This window comes from Aplidium turbinatum, chromosome 2, assembly GCF_918807975.1.
Source record: "Aplidium turbinatum chromosome 2, kaAplTurb1.1, whole genome shotgun sequence".
NCBI lineage: Eukaryota > Metazoa > Chordata > Ascidiacea > Aplousobranchia > Polyclinidae > Aplidium > Aplidium turbinatum.
The window spans coordinates 17,262,940-17,283,474 of NC_137473.1; the positions used below are offsets into that span (position 1 = coordinate 17,262,940).

Consider the following 20,535-nt stretch of genomic DNA (forward strand, 5'->3'; position numbering starts at 1 on the left):
CGCTAATGGTAATGCCTCCGTGAAGAGGTATCTTAATGATTGTGGTGTATGTGCGATTGAGAAAGCGCGGCCTATAAGGCAGCTCATGTCTGATTTACCTTTGTCTCGCACAACTGCGCACAGGAAACCCTTTTTTGATTGCGGCTTAGACTATCTTGGACCATTGACCTTTGTTGAAGGTAGGAGTCACAAAAAAGCTTGGGGACTCTTGTTCACATGTATGGCATCTCGCGCTATTCATGTTGAGCTGGTTACGTCATTGTCGCTGAGTGATTTTTTACTTGCCTTTACTAGGTTTACGGATTTACGTGGGCAGGTTAATGCTATCTATTCCGATAATGGAAGCACCTTTCAGGCGGCATCTAAGAAGTTACCCGAGTTGATAAAATCAACTGAATTTCACAACGCCCTGAGACAGAAGCAGATAAACTGGGAGTTTATACCTCCGTATGCTCCAGCGCAAGGTGGCGCTTGGGAAGCAATGGTAAAACAATTTAAAATTGCATTTTTTTCACATTTTGGACTCTTCAATACGTAAGCCCAATTTTATTGAACTGCTTACGTACACCAGCAGTGCTGTTCGGATCGTGAACGAACGCCCTTTAGTACCCTTGAGTGACGACCCTAGGGATTTTACTGTCATCACCCCTGCCTCACTTTTGACCCCATACTTAGACCCATACTGTGCTGTTGGGCAACCACATGATTGTGACCAACTAAGAAGGGACTATCGGTTCAATTTGTCACTTGCTCAGCAGTTTTGGAGCAAATGGATAGATTTTTACTTGACAGGGCTTCAGGGCCGAAAAAAATGGCTAAAAATGGCCGAGAATTTGGAGCCTGGTCAACTTGTAGTGGTAGGTTCTCTCCAGGACATTGGTAAACGTGGGAAGTATCAACTTGGGAGGGTGCATGAGGTAGTTCCACAAATTAGGAAAGGGAAGCCTGTAGAGCTAAAGTTGCCGTCTGCAACTATGATGAGAGTACGGGGAAGTGAAAGTAGACTACGTGTTGAGGGATATTTCGTGCCTCGCCCCCGTAAAGAACACCTAAGTATTAGGGTTTGAGCCTGGTTTTGTCTGCGGTGGCCGACACTTGTCTGAGCCCGGAACAGTCGGTTATTATCGCAACCATTGTATATAGCGTCATTTTAGCATGTACCTATGGTACCAATTTCATGTATCGTCGTGTATTATTCGTATTATTGTTCATTCTTTGCATGCCCTTTGTATTTACGTATTAACTTAAACGTGAGTGATTCAAACAATTTGTGTATCGTGTGTTTTTTATTCATTGGCTCACAATTGTTGTCAATTCTTTTTTAGTTATGCCATGTCAGACTGTCATAACTAGGGGCCGCTATGTTCCAGCCAATTGTTCACCAAATCAAACGTCATATAAAAACCGTTATGGTCTACTTAACCTAGCTGGCATCTTACGTCATGGAAATTGCTAGAAAATGTCCAAATATTGCACCATCGGTCGTAAGACCTGATGAAATATTGCATCATTGCCTTTCAACACCTGTTTGAATTGCATGACAATGTCTTTCACTATTGCGTCACAGTACTGTGTACGTGCATTTGAGATATTGCTATCTATTCTGGTCATTCGTGAAATGGTTGCTTGAGAGTTAGTCGCACATTTAACGGTTGGCTTAGTGCTTGCTAGCTGGACAAAAATTCCGTCTTTTATCTAAGTAATCTGTTCTGTAGTGACAAGTTTTAGTGGTGTACGGCGTTGCATCCAATTTCGACAGCTTTGAGGCTATTTTTACAGAAATACAATTTGAATAGACGTTTCGAAGGAGTGTTTCTTTTTCGGTCATTACATACAGACGAACGGATCCGGGAACTTTATGTTACAATTTTCCCACGAAGAGATTATGGTTTACCGCTGTGACCAAAGGCAGACAAGTTATCTTCAGTAGAAACGTCCTCAAACTCCCAGCTAGACTCTTTCATGTATTGACTTAATACAGGAAAGTCATTGAAGTTCCTCGAAAAAGCATTCTCTTTCCACAGTGTAATTTTCATCTTCAGCGCATTGATCTTGCTAGTTGACCGAAATATATCACCCCCTCTCCCTTGAAGACTGATGTTCACTTGGTTCAAACGATCACAAATCGACGCCAAGTATGCCAATTTTGCAATCCAGAATATGTCACGAAACTTGGAAGCCCTTGGGTCTCCGTGTTCAGTGTAAAATGCCCCTAATTGTTCGCGAAGTTCAAACACACGGAAAAAAACTTTCCCTCGCGATAGCCACCGTACCTCTGTTGCGACTTCCACTATCACAGATCTAAGCTGTATACCCTTCTCCAGCTGTATACCCTAGTTTTGATCTGGTATACACTTGGGTATACAGTATATCCGGTTGAAGAGCACTGGTCTAGCCGATCGAGCAGTCTTGTTGCAGCTGAGATAGAACCAGCACCTGGTGAGGCACAAACATAAGAGCGGTACAAAGTTTCGCACGGCGTGTAGTTCTTTCGGCGGCGGTGAGGAATAGCTTGTTTAGCTGCGGATTTGATGGCACGGGAGAAATCTTGGTAAGCCTCATCCACGTTGGCGGAATAAGGTGATGGTAGCTCTGCCGCAGCTTGATTAGTTATGAGGCTGTAACGATTCCAATTGACCTTCCTGGTTTCATCGCTTCACTGGGGGCACTTTGGATAGGTGAGACAAGCTTAGGGGCAAGATAAGCGAAGGTCGATGTTGGGAATGTGGTAACTTTTCTCGCACACGTCTGTCAAGAAGAGAGCTGTCTGTGTCCATGCTTGCAAAGTCCAGGTCAAGGTTTGTGCCCGTTCCGCAGCGTCTGGACCAAAAGCTAGCTTGATCTTTTGAGTTGTAAAGAAGGGCGAGATTGTTATTCGCAGCTCAGGCAGCCATGTATTTTCCGTCGCTGTTGATATACTTGTAACCCCAGTCGGTGTGCTGGCAGTTAAAGTCACCAGCATAGATGCTGGGTGAGGGGAATGCGGGTGTAGATGATGGGTTCAGGCGTGAGGATGGTGGCTTGTATACCTTGATGACGTTGTAATTTTCAATGCTCACGTAAACGGTAAACCCATTCTATTTCCTCATTGGCGGAAGAATTTGCAAGCTTCCAGTTCAAGCTCTCAAGGACAAACGTGGCAAGGCCATGTTTCCTGCTTTGGGTAGACCCAGCTAGTGAGTAGTGTGCAATTACTAGCTTGTCTGCAGAAGTGCAGTGGGTCTCCTAGATTAGGATGACAAGAGCTCGGTTCTTATGAGAGAGCTGCTCGATTACATCAATCTTTCTGAATGTGATGCCCTCAGCGTTCAGCTGTAAGATGGTGGGATGACGGTACTTTTCGACAGTGGAACTGCCGCGCTCTGAATAAGAGCGGTTCTCGTGGAGTCTTGTGCTGAGTGTTCCAGGTCGATATTCGGTTTTGACAGTCTTTGTTTTGCATTTTTTTGATGCTACTTTCAGGGCAGACCGCGTGAAAGGGACTGTTCGTTCTCTTACTAGGCCTATAGAATTAGGCGAAAAAATTGTTGAATAGTTTTTCGTCCAACATAAGTCAAGTCGATTTATATGTATTGTATAATTTATAATTCATACAAAGCATCTGCAAGTGGATTCTATCAATAAAGTTTCAAAAGTAGCACCTTATAATTGTATAGGTTTGTCTTTTGTATTGTAAATATTCAAAACTTAGGCAGTAAAGATCATATATATTTACTGTCACAAACTTGGCTGACTAGCATAAGGGGTTGCTGATTGATTTCAATCTCCGCCTTGGGTATTTGCTATTATTAAATATCTTGTGTTTGATCGTGACACGTAGGGTCTCCGAGAGAAGTCAGCACTGGTCGGGAAGCAATACGAAAAACGAGCCCCATAATATTTTTTAGCAAAAATACAATTAATAGGCTATGTAGCCTATCTAGCGTTGCATGTTCGTGTTAAGCTGAAGTTAGCCCACTTTCCTCAGCATAAAAAGAACTTCGTTCAATGTAAAAATCAACAATAATCACTGGGTTACACTTGCAGCAAAAACACCATTGAGGGCTGAGGCTAACTATTTTGCCTAGAAAGCTTTGTAAACACACAATACATGCAACGAAAATAGTTCAACCAAGCATTTAATTCAGGAGTATCCAAACTTTTTCCCATGCGAGCCAGATTTGATACTGCTGAAGTGTTCGCAGCCAACAGCTACATTAATTTTCTAAAAAATGCAAGTTGAATAGATTTTTGTGTGTCTGCAGGCCAAAAATAACACATTGTACAACAACAGGCGCGGGCCATACAAAAATGACTCGCGGTCCGGAGTTGGCCCGAGTGCCGGACTTTGGACAACCCTAATTTAATGCAACCCTTCTCGCACTTTTTGCAATGCAAAGTTACAGATTACAGCATCAAATGATATAATTTTGTGATGTCTGAGTTGATGCACAGCATGTAGTTAGTTAGGCCAGGGGTGTGCAACGTGCGGCCCGCGGGCCAAATGTGGCCCGCAAAGAAAATTTGTCTGGCCCTCGAAGATGTTCCAATTTTGAATTGTGCGCGGCCTGCGAAACGTGTTTATAGTTTGGTTTAGTCTGGTAGGCCTACGTGTGAACAATTTATTGTGGAGTCGATTATTGTACTGTAGACTTAGCACCTTCTGTTAACCATTCTAAAAATCTCCCACCGGCCACCGCAAATCCATTGTTTTCAATCATTTGGAACTTAAAAATGTATAGTCACATAAAAGGCTTTATGAATAAATTACGACTTTGGAAAGCTCACATATAGACAGAAAATTTTTTCCACTTTCCAACTTTGAGAGACTATGGAATGCATCCTGAGAAGAAAACTGAATTTGCAGACCAACTTTAAAAATTGTTGTATGAATTTTTGGCTCGTTTCAAGGACTTCAAATCTCATGAACATTTGTTTGGTACATTCTCTTCGCCATTCAACACAGATATTGACAAAGCACCAGCTGATATCCAACTTGAACTGATTGATCTTTAAGAGAAAACGGATTTAAAAGCAAAGTATTTAGAAATGAATCTTGGCGATTTTTACCGAAAACATCTCAACAAGATGACTTTCCACATTTGAAAAAACTCGTGGTTTCAAAAATGGCTCTTTTTGGCTCAACGTATTTGTGCGAACAATTTTTTTTCTAAAATAGGTGTCATGAAATCTCTCTATCTATCGGTTCTGACAGACGAACACTTCTATTAAAATATTAAAGTAAATTGGGAAACGCAGTCGGGAAAAGAAGCCAGCTGCAAATTTCTCGCTGAACTCATTTAAAGTCGGTGTGACAATAAACTTGAATACGGTAGCAGTTTTCTTTAGAAGTTTATGCGTCTTGACTTATTATTTCTGCAAAGAGATAACCCTAGTAATGCTATAAGAATAACATGAATAACAAAAAAAAAACTTTTTTGTGCCTGCAACTACTAGAAATCATGTTAAATAAACGTGCGGCCCGCGGTTTCTCCCAGTTGTTTATATTTGACCCTCCTGTAATAAAGGTTGCACACCCCTGAGTTAGGCTTTTCAATCGTTTTTGAGTCATAGTGAGTCATTTTGAGTCAAACAATTCTTTATAAATTTTAGTATTTGCTAAAACCACGTTCTCAAATCGCAACCGTTTGAGGTAGCTACCAGAAAACAAAAAAATTCATAACAAAGCTAAACTTATTTGGAAAAACGTTTCGAAAGTTGCAATCAATGTTTCCTTATATAGATATTACTAGATGGTTCTTTCTGGTTTGCAGCTGAAGTTTGCTGTGTAGCTTTCCGTCAAAAGTACCAATTCATCCAAAATGTCTTGAAAAATGCCATTGTTGTACAAACGGTTTAAATTTATCCCACATGCCTGCAACTGCACATCAGACATACGATAAAATTTTCATGGAACTTCAAACTCATCGACGATATGTTTGAGTTTGTTAATAGCCTACATTTGTCAATTCCAACAACTATCGAATCCTTTGCAATGTACGGTAGAATACATTTCCTTCGAATGATTCAGCTAGTTACGTGGAGTTATAAAAGCGTTCTGTCCTCAGGAAAAGAAAATCATTTTCTTTTAAATTTATAGTAGCTACAACAACTTTTAGCTTGCTAGTAGTTGCCTACTCTTCTCAGCTTTCTCTTACTTAGATTAGATTTGGCCTACATCTTCCTTTAATTTCATTAAATTCATCTGTGAATCTTGTTTAGGACTGTAATCCACATAATACAAAGCAGTCATAAATTTAAAACTGCTAGTTGTAGGCTACTTTAGCATTGACTCAGCTTCCGATCTAGCTCATATTGGTTCCAACTTGATGCATTTAAGTAGGCCTAACGTCATTAGAGCTTCAATTGCAAAAGGGTAATGTAAAGCATTGGTTTTGACTGCACCACGCTTTGATTACCTTCTCGAAACCAATTTTCTTACAAAGATGATAAGACAGCTTTCTTTGGATTTTCAGAATTTTCCCTCTTACTGGGCTGTAACTAGACGTCGCAAGCTCACAGTCGACCAATACTGTGAGCTTGTGACGTCTTCCTCCAAAAATGATATGACATTTGAACAACGCTGTAGGCAACACAATGAACTCCAACTAGATTTAAACAACAACATCCATAAACAAAAAATAGGCAGGGTTTATTTTCTTTAATCGTGCTTGGACTGACACCTTTCACTTTCTCAGATATGTTGGATACAAAATACAACAACCTATGCCTAGTCAAGGCAGATTTTGAAGTTAAGGTTCAGTTGTCAAGCAAAAATAGTTCACGCTTAGCCAAAGCAGCACTAGTTTTCAAGTTGAAACTATCAAAATAATCGAAACCGTTCAGTGATACAGAAATGATTTCAGCTTTAGATTTTACGTCTTGAAGCTGTTCAACATCCTTACACGAAAACCTTAACACGAAAATGATTTGTTCTGGATGAGAAGCATCTGGACTGGAGTGACATTTACAATGATTGAGAAATACATGGAACTATACGCACTTCATTTAAGAGTTTGTTTGTTATTTAGTTGGTCCATTTTTATTTTAGTAGTAAAAATGGGTCACCCTCGTAGGTGTAAAAACAAAAAAAACTACTCGTTTTTCTATTACAATGTTTTGCTAGGGGGGAAACTGGCCCGACTTCCACCCCCTCTCGAAGCCCCTGGTGACACGAACCATTTCACTTTTATTACAAAGTACAAATTAACGAAAAAACATTCCGATTGCGGGGGAGGGTCGCTAGTCCTCACACCTGTTGGTCGACGTCGCCTTACATGCGAGAGTGGGAGCTCCCGATGTTCGGTTGCTCAACGAAGGCAAGTCGACCCTTGTCTTCTACCAGAAACAACTTAGGTTTGTGGTAGCGAAATAGAGCAAAATCCCGAAAGCGGATTAAGCTGTTTCGTGCCACAGCCCACAGTATCGAAAATGTATTAACACTTCATTTAGTTAGCACTAGCCACTCATATCAAACTATTAAGTAAAGGAAAGACGTATTGTGTTGTAAAGATGAAGCAGTGGTGGCAAATGACGACTATCCCAGACAGCAAAATCCATCATTTCTCTCAAAAATGACGTTTTTTTTCTGTCTGGGAAGTAGATTCGTCATGAAGGACATGAAAACGTATACATGGTTTTCCGACCTGCTTACGACACAAACCAAACAAGTACTATCCTAGCAACCTGACTCCACACAGTTTGAATTAGATCTGCTTTACTTTTTCAAACTTAAAGGGGACCTGAAAGGAAAAATAAATTTTTTTTTGGTGATTTTTTGGAGTTTAAGTAGCCTATTATCTTTTTCGAATTTTTTGTGATAAACCTTTTTGTTTGGTAAATATAACAAAAAGATAATCGGCCACCGGATGGCTCTATGTGTCTTGTGACGTCATCATGTGGCAGCCAAGTTAACAGCTTCACGCATTTGCCATGGAAACGTCGCATAGGTCAATGTAGGCCTATAATAAGTAATATAGAAGATCAGCACAAACAAGAGGTCTAAAACCAGACAAAGATTTCTCTTTGAATCAAAAAGACGGCGACTTGACAGCAAAGAACATCATTCTGAATCGTGCTCTGACAACACGAGTTCGGACAACAGTCGAATGGAAAATTTGCCTTGGTGTAGGCCCAGGGTTGGAAGTCGTTAGTCAAAAAGCAATGACTATCTCACTATTCGATAGTGCCCAAAAAAGCAGTGACTTTCCGCTATCGATACTTAAAAAAAGCAATGAATAGCAATTACAAAAAGTAATTCAAATAAAAAAAATAAATAATTACTAACAGCACAGATAAGCAAAAACAAGCCCAATAATTTGCAACCAATACCAATTAGCATAAAGCACGCAGTTTAGCAGTTCAAAAATTTCAATACAACCTTTGCAGTCCATACATCACGTTTACTTCAAGAATGACATTTGTTTACGCCTTTCCAAGCAATAATTATCTTGAAAAGAAGGGATACAATGTTGACTACAATAAAAACCTCGCAATTTCAGTGTCAAAACCAAGTTAAAAAAGTTTGACTGGCCAAAAAACAAGCCCAAACACAAGCAACCCGCAAACTAAAAAAACAATCTCGAAAAAAACTGCCCAAACTTGCGGGAAAACCGGAAGATTGGCAACACTGTTAACGTCTCTCACTGTATAGTGATGAAAGCTGCGCCTTGCCGCGTGCGCGGCCGCTTTTGACTTTTTCGCCGCGTGCCGCGCCGCGCCGCGTGGAAGGTTGAAATGACAAAGCCGTGCCACGCCGCTTCCCGCGTAAACTTTTAAGAAATTAAACTTTCGTAAACTTTCAACTTTTCAAGAAAATCAGTTATGAAAGTTCAAATTTAAATTGGAATTGGAAATACGGATCAGTTTTTTTTCCTTCGGAAACCCTAAGCTTTGAAAGCTATGCAAATGGCTTGCGCTTGCAGTTGACAGGGTTTTTGGGGCTGGCTTGTGAGGGAAGCTGTACGGGTGTTTTTGGTTAATAATAATAATATATGAGATGTTGTATAGGCCTAGCGCAACTACCGCATTAGTTACTATAACAGTTAGCCCAGTGAGTTCAGGATATAAGTTTTACTCTTGTCTGTCCGTGTACGGTAGTTCATAAAACCACTGACATTAAAATTGCATTATTGCTTGCAATAAGTGTTCAAAAGTCCTGATACTGGATCCAGGAACATTCTATTTGAAAAAGCATGATGTCTTAGAACTTAGATGCATTGCTGATAAGAGAATACGGTATGATCTGGTTACCATGGATGCTTTTTGCCACAATCGACTTTCTAAAAAATAAAGCGTTAAAATATTTTTTGAAAATTTGTAATTGCGGTGCAGTGTCAAAGTTCCAGATAAATTGCGGTGCGGTGTGCGGATAGGGGATTCAGTTGCGGTGCGGTGTGCGGATAAAAATTTTGGGTTCGCTGCATCTTTATCTCACTGGCATGGTTTTTCTGAACTGTGTTGCCGCAAAATTTTCCTTAATCCTTTAAAGTTCGAAAACCGGAAGGGGACTGCAGTAGGTCGGATAGTAATCTGAAAACTAAATCTCGTAAATTCGTTTTGACGATGAAGTAAGTGAACAACAAAAAATGATTCAGCAGTTCTCCTAAATATCGATTAGTGGAAAACGAATAATGATTTCGTTGCTTGCATAAAAAAGCAGTGAATAACGCGCATTCGATATTTATTTTTAAAAGGAATATCCCTGGGTATAACGTATAAGCATTTGATATTCAGAAAGCAACGAATAACGCTATCAAATAGTGACAACTAGTCGTTATACTTCCAACCCTGTGTAGGCTTATGTGTGGTAATTGTGCACAACCCGTCAATTCATAACAGGCCAGCAGCTTTGAAAAGATGTGCCTGGATAAAAAAGTCTTGGAAAATCTTGGTTGAGGGTCTGGTTTAGATTTGAATTGTTCATTCACTGCCTGGTGAATCTGGACAAAATACAGGAAAATAATTTGCTTAAACCAAGTGGTTTATATGAACTAAAAGTAACGTATCTATTCAGGGTTGCCTACTCTGCCAATGTTTTACTGTCCTACTGACCTGTTTCAAAGTCTTGTTGTCTTCTCGCTTTGCTATTTGATCCAAACGCCCGATCGTACTCACAGATCTGTACCTCGGTTGATCAAATTTTGTGAGCGCTGCATGGCGCCGTGGTTTTCACATATCTTGAAAAATCAAAGACAGAAGAAACAGCTTCAGGGATGAGCAGGTGTCTGTGCTTGATGCCCTATAGCTCTGCCTGTAGATCACGTTGGTAATCGCTGGCCAGAAAATGATCGCTGCACACACGGCAGTGCTTGTTTGCAGGTGGGCCTTTGAGTTTCATCGCAGAGATCCATTTATTCAGCTTGTCTTCATTCTTCAGAGGTAAACAAGTAAAGGATACCCCTTTGACAATTCTCCGGTTAGTACAACCGGGAGCCATACAAGCAACCACCATTTTAAAGCTGTAAAAACTCCCTAAGTACAAAATTGTTCGCTGTTTCGTTCTCCTTCGCGATTTGTTCCTTGTGTTTGCACGCAAAACAGTAGACTTTGGATACAGCGTTGCAACCCCATGATTTTGACCAATCAGAATCATTTAAATTAAAAAAGTTTTTTTTTTAGTTTTTTTAATTAATGGCAAGATAAAAAATTGTTGAAAAATGTTTTATTTCAGAAAGATCTACAAAATACAAAAGCCATGTATCGTTGCAGTGCACCTTTAACTTTCCCTATAAAAGTGGTAAAACTGCATAGCCTACCAGTCATTGCTTATGCAAAAAAGAAAACACTTTTATATCGCATTGTGAGCAATTAGTTTTGAGTTGTTTTTTGTTGCAGAGTCGCCAAACCAAAATTTAAAAAAATGACAAATGCACCTCAAAAACTGCCTAATCAGGGGGGAAAAGCCAATTGTTGTTTTAAGCGAGTTGATCAATAATAAATGTGTGATTGTGAGATAAAGTTGTTGGATGCCGTTTTTAGTTAGTCAAAAACTGAGGTTTAAGGATGAAAGCTCAATTTGAAATATCTAGCGTTTCAAAATAATCACAAACCAAACAATACAATCAATGAACATAAAACATTTCTTTCTGCACAAAGAAGTGTTCAAAAACCATTTGTACGAAGGAAAAATATTGCCTCTATCAATTCTTCTTTCATCGAGCATTTTAAATCAGAGCGAATGATGCGCAATGTGCATAGCATCTTATGAAATACATCGGAGCCGGAGCTATTTTTCAAACAACTGGCTCCAGCTCCTGCTCTAGCTCCATTTGACTTTCACGTAGACCTCCGGCTCCAGCTCTAACTCCGTTGAAAATGCACGGCTCCGGGGTTCCGGCTCTAAAGCCCTGGTTGAAAGTCATCATTTTATTCAAAAAAAATATGTTGACCAGTGCAACTAATTCTACAAAGCAGCGCCCAGCAGCGCTGATGAGTGGTGGTATGTCGCCTAAAATAATATTCAAGCTGAATTTGGTTGCTGTGAGACAAATCAGACTATAGTTATAGGCTATTATGATAAATATCACAAAATGTTTATGTTGTACAAATTATTTTACAGATTTTAGTCAATTTATGGGGAGCTCACAACGATCCTCAAGCTTGGGACAGTCCGGAGAAATTTAATCCTAAACGGCACATCAACAAAAGCGGAGAATTTGTTCCTTCAAACAATGTCATTCCTTTTGGTGTTGGTTACCGACGTTGTTTGGGCGAAAATCTTGCTCTTGCTGAACAGTTTATCATGTTTACAAAATTGTTGCAAAATTTTGCCATAGAACCTTGCGCCGAAACGCTTCCTGAGATCAACAAATCACATAATAATCTTATGCACGCTCCACTTCGTTACGATGTGAATTTAGTTCCTCGTTAAAGATGATGTGAATTCCACGTGTTAAAATTACTAAATTTTCTCTGTTACATAGCTGTATATAAAAGCTTTTTTTGTGGGTCTAATCATGAAATATGGCTCAAAACAGTGTAACGAAATATTGTATAAGGATATATTTGACCACAGCAAAAAGAACATAGATGTGTATTAATTCTGTCGTGACGTCACAAGTCCCGGCTGCCTGTTGTGACAGGTGTAAACTGCTATGTCTAGCAAACTTTGAGATTCAAAAGACAATGCTCTGGATTAACCTCAGTCTAAAATCATGGTCTGGATTGGTTTTACATCCCTATGTATATAGGCCTAATGTTCTGAAAATTACCTGCTTACAATGCAGTAATCTTCAACAACCACCTGCACTTCTGCTCTGTTGCAGGCACAAGATTGACTGCTTGTACAGTATTGCATTTATTCTGCTTGTGTAGTTATTGATATGTACATGTAATAATTCTTCTAAATAAATGCTCAGCTTGTTCAATATAGTTTACTCTGGAAACGTTGGAACAAGACCATTCAGCAAAGGACACTGCGTCTAAATCAGGGATGTCCAACCTTTTATTATAGTGGGCCGCATTGTCACTTGAAATAAATGAATTGGCCGCAGGACCTATTAAATTTCAAGAAAAATAGGTACATAAAGTAACAATTAAAAACCATTAATTTCATCTTTGAAAATAGGAACAAATAACACACACATAGAAAGAAAGAAAAATTATTTCTACAATACAAAGTCAATGAGATTTTTGACATTGTTTTTCAGCTAAGCGGTTATCAACAATTGCATTAAAGGACGTTGTCTTGATTCTTAGGATGTTTGCTAAGTGTTTGTCGGTCAGGTTGTTTCTTTCTGCAGTTTTAAGGTTTTTCATGGATAAAAATAACTACTCGCAACAATACGTGCTGCCCCACATAAACTATAATTTTCTGGACAAATGCGGCATAAGCGGGCATTGCTTGTTTAGTATGTCACCATGCTTTGATGCTGGCCCACCACGTGGTGCTGAAGGAGATGATGTGAAGTGAAAATGCCATCGGTGAAGGTAGGAATGTCTCAGATAAATTTTTGAAATCCTAACCTGCTGAAAGGCTACACCACGCTAGGTGATAGGGCTAGGGCTTCATTTTAAGTGAAGTTTAAAGTGAAGCCCGGAATAAAGTTTCAAAAATTCAATTCAATTCAATTTATTTTTCTTTGTCGGAAAACAACAGCAATGATAAAGTTACCCATAGTTTACGAGAACAAAACCAACAAAAGGAAACGGCGGCAAAACCACAGAAGTTTAATACGTGCATGCGATGTAAATTTATAGGATACGTCGATGAAAGTAAATTTAAGCACGGCCACCAAACCTAACAGTTTACAGTAAAATAAATGAATTAGTTGAAAGAACCAGTTGGCTCCAAATACCTAAAGCAACTGGAGGTGTGCCAGTTGATGAAGCCATGCGGGAACGACTAAACCTTACAACCAATACAAAAAACATCAGCATTTGAGAATAAACGTACGGGTGAGCTTATTATACAAAAAACTATGTACAGTGTTTCGTTTTTAAATAAAATGAAGTGAAGTGTTCGCAGCAACGACAGTGGTATAATTTTAAAATAGTAAGCTTAATCGATAACTGATGGGTTCAGGAATATACATTAATTATTATTTGAACATGATATTAAAGTGATGATCACGAATGATGAAAAATGTAGTGAAAAAGATATGAAAATGGTCTTGATGGCATGCGGGTGACTTCGGTATCGGAGAGGAAAGGGGTTTCTTTGACGTTTTTCAAATGAATTTCCAGCCAAACTGCTGGAGAGCGATGCAGCTTCATTGTTGTAGTACCGTACTCTTGACAAACAAATCTACACAACAAAGTAACAGAGAGTCAAAAGGTTCTTTGAAACAAGTACAATAAGTTATAAGTAGCTCGGCTAATTAAAGGCGTATTGCGTGGTAACATATTAGCATCTAATAGCAGCCTTGGTGGTGGCATACGTACGACAGTGACTGCTGTAATAAGCTAAGCAGATACTTGGTGTCAAACAGTAGTACTTGAAAGATTAAATATACAATACATACATTCTAAAAATGTAGTTAGTTATATGTGGTCACAGCGGTAAACCATAATCTCTTCGTGGAAAAATTGTAACATAAGACTCCCGAATCCGTTCGTCTGCATATAATGACCGAAAAAGAAACACTCCTTGAAACGTCTATTCAAATTTGTATTTCTGTAAAATTAGCCACCTGGCTGTCGAAACTGGAATGCAACGCCGTACACCACTAAAACTTGTCACTACAGAACAGATTACTTAGATAAAAGACGGAAAATTTCTTCAGCTAGCAAGCACCAAGCAAACAGTTAAATATGCGACCGACTTCCAACAAACAATTTTACGATTGACCAGAATGATTTGCAATATTTCAAAAGCACGTCAGCAGTTTCTGTGACGCAATAATGAAAGACAATTATGAAGTCATTCAAACAGGTGTTCAAAGAGGCTGATGCAATATTTTATCAGTCTAGGAACAATGAGCCAAGATTGCATCATTTTTTAGGAAAAATTCCATGACGTGATACGATAACATTCAATAGACCATATCGGTTTTTATATATGACGTTTGATTTGTTGAACAATTGTCTGAAACAATATGCTATGTACAGAAAACTCCCAAGTTTGGTTTTTGCTTCTGTCTGTTTCTAGCATTGATAAGATATGCGATGTTTATTCAGTACAGTAATTGCGATGAGACCTGATTTGTAAAAGTTAATAAACTTTCGAGAGTAACCAAAATTTCCGAACTACACTTCGAGAATTTCTTTTTATTCATTCTAGTTAACTTTTTAAGAACTGTTGGACACACAATAGCTGTGAAATAGGCAAATAGGTGAGATCGAACTCAATCGCGGATCAATTATTACTCTCCATTTTCTAAAATCAAAATTTTCATCCCACAGCTTGACCGGTGACAAATTTGTACAGATATCAGAAAATGGAATGGATTCGGAGTTTGGTTCAACAACTTTCATTTTAATTAAATCAAATAAATCCCGTAGCTTATAGTTCTGTTTATAGAAGGAAAAAAACTTTCCCAACCATTTGGTACCAGTGGTGATGCTTATAAATGTGATCCACAAAAACATTTTCGTGTTGATAAGGTTGACAAGGTTTCGGCACCCCTACACTATTTCGTGTTGGGCGATAGGCTAATGTTGTAAATGTTGTTATATGAATCATGGCAACCTGGAGATGCGGCCTGATTTGTCACATTTTGCAGATTTTGATTACCGCTACTGCTAGTGTTTGAATGACATTTTCTGAGGTGCTTTTACTTTTTGTTGTCTCCTAATGATATAAAAGCTTTTTGTTGCCTTGGGGAAGCAGTAGAAAATGAGAAAAAGTAAGTTGAAAAACGCTGAATCAGACTGTTATTGAAAAATTAACAGTCTGACTAAAATCTTCGAAATCAAATTTTCTTTGTTTTTCCAACATCTGAGGATGTTAAAACCTATTGTGTCATCTAGGGAAAACAGTAAAGAAAGCGTAAAAATATAATTTTCAGAAAAATTTAGTTAAACATTCGCCCAAAGTTAGAAAAATTTGGAAATTTCTGCAAAATGTGACAAATCAGGCCATATCTTTAGGTAGCCATGTATGAATGTTAGTGCTTTATGCTGCTGATAAAATAGTTCTTCCCCGACACCACCGAGAATAGATGTTCAAAATTTTACTTTATGGATAAAATAAAATGATAGTTGAAACGAATGAGACAATAATAATATTCACTGGGGTTCTAAAAGGAAATATTATGAAAATTAGATATGTTTCTTTTCATTTTGACTTACAAATTCATCATATTGGTTTTTCTACCTATACTCAGCATTTTTGAATCACAATTGTGCTTTTACATTTAATCATAGACTTATTCTTGTATTTCTAAGCAAATAGGGGAGACCGGGGAGGGCTGTTACAATTTTCAGTAAATCTAAGATTTCTCTTTCAATATTTGCACAAAGTTGCTGAAAATTTTATGTAATCTTGCCACATCACCAGTTGTTATAAATACAACTTCAAAATTTAACAAAGTTATGTTTACAGGAAAATATTTGCATTAATATATCAATGAGTCAGTTGTAACAAGTCACCCCAGTATTGGGGTGACTTGTTACACAGATGGGGTGAAATGTTACAATTTCAAATAGGCTGTTCTATTAACTAATTTTTCTTGCTAAAATACCTATAGGGGAAGGTGACGTTAGTTGAGTCAGTGGGTTAGTTGAGTCACCATTGTTTTCTGACTAACCAAGCATGACTTCGTGAAGATTAATTGCTAGAAACAATAAGCATTATGGGTAACTGCGTCCATCTTGCTTTAGCAGCTGTGCAAGTTATACAGGTTATCCAGTCAGCTAAATGCCATTTTTTGGACTAAAAAGTAAATATTTTTAGCTCAAAGTTGATTGGGATGCTGAAGCTATGCTAGGCGTAAGCGAAGATAGCGTCAAAGTTTCATACAGTTTATAGCTATCTTAAGCATAGTACATTTGTGTAAGACCCATAAAGCTTTACGTATAGATAGTGTATTCAATAATTGTCACGAGGAAGGATTGGGGTTGGTTGAGTCAATAGCTGCAGGGCTAGTTGAGGCAGTGACTCAACTAGCCCTACCTCAAGTTGCAGGCTGCTGAAATCTTACTTCTGAATTTGAATTGCTAAACGTGCATTATTAAATCAGTTACTTGGACAAAATGAGCTATTATTTGATTAAAATTATCCATTAGGCTTACTTTTCTGTTTAGTTTTACCCCCTCACACATCTCATTAATTACAGCCTTTGGACAGGGCTGTGTATGGCCTGTTTAAGGCCTACTACAACAGAGCATTGAGTTTCTGGCAAATAAATAATCCTGGAAAGGTTTGTAGTATATGATGTGGCTGGCATTACAAACCAAGCCTATGAAAATGCTTTTTCCCACAAAAATATTGCTGCCGGTTTTGAGACAACAGGGATATATCCTGTGTACAGAAACATTTTCACTGACATAGATTTTGCTCCATCAGAAATGACCAACCGACCTTTAGAGTTACGTGTTGGGGTTCAAGCTGAAAACTGTGCTTCAGAAATCAATGAACACACGGATCAGTTGTCCGCAACCTTCGAAACACCCAACATTAGTGCTGCACATCAAGCTTGTTCCAGCGTAACTTCTGCTCGGAATTCAGCTAGTTCAGAGATCACTTATGTGTCTCCAATGGAAATACAATACTTCCAATTTTGCCAAATTTGGTTCGCGAAGCAATACAATGTGGCCCGCGGAAAAAGCATGAAAAGTATTCGATTTCACGTCACTAATTTCGATAGAATGTGTGAAATTTGGGTCTAGGCGGTATGAAGACTTTTTTTAGAGAAATGACATGAAGTAGGGCGAAATCGTGAGAAATTAGGGCCTGGTTGCGGTAAAGATATATTTTTATTTTCTTAGAGAAACAACATAAAGTCAGGTAAAATAACCGAAGAAAATTGGGTCTGGTTGCATTAAAGACTCTTTTTTCAGGAAAAGACTGTGGAAACGGGCGAATTTGGGGCCATGTGGCCCGCCTGGTATTGTTAATAATTTTTGTGGCCCACAGTACAAATTAGGTTATTCCCCACTTCTGAATACAATAAACGCTCATTGATGGTATAGATCAGAGGTGCCAGGTAGGGGCGGTGCCCAATATAGACCCAAAAAGTTATGCATCTCATGAATGCCATTGCGCCTCAACTAACCCCACCCACTGACTCAACTAACCCTGCCTGCGGGGTTGGTTGAGTCAAACGGTGCTCTATGTTTGAGGTAATAAAAATGGCAATTAAACGTGAGATAGCATTTTGATAAATGGGTAGCAGCAAGCATACTCCATTACCTTTGTTTCACTTAGAGTTTCATAGGTGTATCTACAATAGGTAAAAAAATATAAGGAAAAATTTGAAACATGACTCAACTAACCCCACCTTCCCCTAACTGATGGAATACGTTGACACAGCATTGTTGAATTTATTGAACATCCAAGTTTAATAAAAAAAATCATGAACAAACAAATAACATCGTTATTGACAATGCATTGTCACCAGGATTGCAAACACATGATTTCCATTCAACCATTCATGGTATTTGGCCTCAATAAGGCACCCTATTAGTTTTTGGCATGTTTAGGCACACATACAGCAACAACAGATATTAGTACAACTTAAAAATGTAATCAACTATTCTAAATAATACAAAATTTGTTATTTGAGTACGAAATTAAGTATTTTTTCCAGTTGGACTGAGCAAGCATTACACTGTGTAACAATTCACCCCAATAGTAGTTGGCTGAATAAGATCAACATACGTCAAACATGTGATACTCAGCTTTAAAATATTTATAATGAATCAAAGGTATTGCACTTCAAGTCTGATTTAACTTTGAAGCCAGTTAAATCACTCATAGGTTTGTAGCAATACATTTTCTTTGACAAAGCAAAAATTTACTTTTCATACCCTAAAACAGTTTTTCATCAATAATTTTTTACTGCAGCCTTTAAAATGGCTGAAGCTTCGTTTGCACATGGAAACTAAAAACCTGACAAAAAAAACTTAATTCCAGCGGTTGATGTGAACTAATTTAAAAGTTAAAAGGACTGTAACAACCCTCCCTTGTAACAAATCTCCCCGGTCTCTCCTAGATGTTCTTCATTTGAATTGGACCTAGGCCTGGCAAAATTTCCACATTAGAAAATATATTAGTCCCTAAATATGGCAGTTGCAGTTATGACTTGATTTTGAGCTTTTTAAGATTGCTGTGATATTGTACTGAAAGCATAGGCTACACATGTTTTGTGCTTAGCCTAAGTTTAGTTCCATAACTTTAGTCACGTTTGCAGCAAGGGTCCCTGGGGCCATATAGTGTAACATGCTCTTCGTGCGAACACGAATGTTTATGATTCGGCAATTTGTTATACTATGATCTTCATTACGAACAAAACTTACGAATAATCGTAAGAAGATATTTTTCTTCGTACAAAAAATTTTGAATTAGCCTATTCATGATAAATCACTTTGCCTGCACGAAGAATTTATTGTTCATACAAAACTTTTTTTTGTATAAAGACTTTTTTGTACGACATAATTTTTTTAATTTTTCTGGAAAGGGCTCTTTTTTCGCGGATGTTCAAGAACGGTCAAGATATTATCATACATAACTTTCACGAAGATTTTTTTACCTGCAAAGTTAAGCTAGACCCAATTGAGTATGATTGGTTGATTTTATTGCAGTTTTTAGAATATCAAAGCAGGAAAGTTTAGCTATATGAGTATATTTGTAATGGCGTTTTCTGTTTTTTTTTAGAGAGAGATATTAAGATGTAGAAATATGAGAAATAAACAGAAGTTAGAAGCTCAAAGTTGTGTTCGACAAGACTAACTCGTATCGTATGATATGTCTAATTTTTCAGAAAGTCATTTTCGGGGCATCTTTGGTAACTCACATAAACTTATTTGAATACTAGTCTGGCTGAACTGTGAATTTTTACAATGCCTTTTAGTAAAGTTTTAGAAACCATGCTTGCTCTTGAGTTGGCTATTTATTTCCAGCGTAATAGTAGCTAGCCTTAGATTTAAATGTAGGCTTATTGTCATAACTTTTTGTTTGTAAACAAACTTTTGTGCTCCAAATACACAAACAAAGCCTAGGAAGACGAACACGAAGATTTTTTCCGTCAAAAACACTTGAATCATTTTTTTATTCGCGCGATTGTTTTAGAGATATTTTAACTGTTTGTAAAACATTTTAATGAAATTTAAATCTTCATGTTTCGAAATAGTCGCACAGAGCTTCCCGAACAATATATTTAAACACGAACAGCTTACGAATGACGAGTATTCGTGTTCATGCGAAGAACATAGTAGCCTACGTGGTCCCAGATATGCTTGTGTGTTCTTGCAGTGCCGGTCTTAGGGTATTTCGGGCCCTGTGCGGAATATGTTTTGCGGGCCCCAATGACAATGATCCAATTCAGTAGCGTAGATAGGTATTTTGAAAGGGGAGAAGGGGTTTTGACGGCCGGTAGGCAAAGCCTGACGGCGTGCTCGCCGAAGGCGATACCCAACGGTGGGGGGTCTGGGGGGCCTCCCCCAGAAAATTTTGAAAAATTACTTTGATTTTGGTGCATTCTGAGAGCATGTTCCACTAAAATTTGGGTATGAGTATTACTGTAAATTGGTGCTGTCCAGTGGCATAGCAAAAGGATAAGATCATGTTTTCTTTGGCATTGTAACCCCCAAACCCCCACTTGGCTACGCTACTGATCCAATTTGTTTTAAGAAAATCGGTTTACTTTTACTTGGTTGCATAAGTATGGATAGAAGGCATGAATGAAAATACATCAAAAACACAATGCTCAACTTCCAAGAAATGTGTGCATATTGTCTTTTGGGAATATTTAAGCATGAACTATAACAATGCAAAAGAAACAAACCCAACCAAATGTACCTGTGCAACAAGGACTCCTTATTATGCTTAAATTGTCGGAATCTATCTGAACTCAGAAGTAGGTAGATTGAAGTTGTCTGAAATGCTTGCAAAATGTCCACCAGGTTCACTTTAGAAAAAGTTTTTACTAAAACTGCTGGCTGTCAAACCCAAAG

General features: G+C 38.3%; 1 protein-coding gene across 1 annotated transcript in view; it reads left to right on the forward strand.

Annotated features, from left to right (window-relative positions):
• The window catches only part of LOC145788381 (cytochrome P450 2J6-like), a 48,630-nt gene extending 36,289 nt beyond the window's left edge, over positions 1-12,341 (forward strand). Inside the window, exon 9 of the mRNA XM_082600150.1 lies at positions 11,540-12,341. Coding sequence (XP_082456276.1) covers positions 11,540-11,851 — 312 coding nt within the window. The 3' untranslated portion in view covers positions 11,852-12,341. The remainder of the gene's footprint in view (positions 1-11,539) is intronic.
• The last annotated feature ends 8,194 nt before the right edge of the window (positions 12,342-20,535 follow it).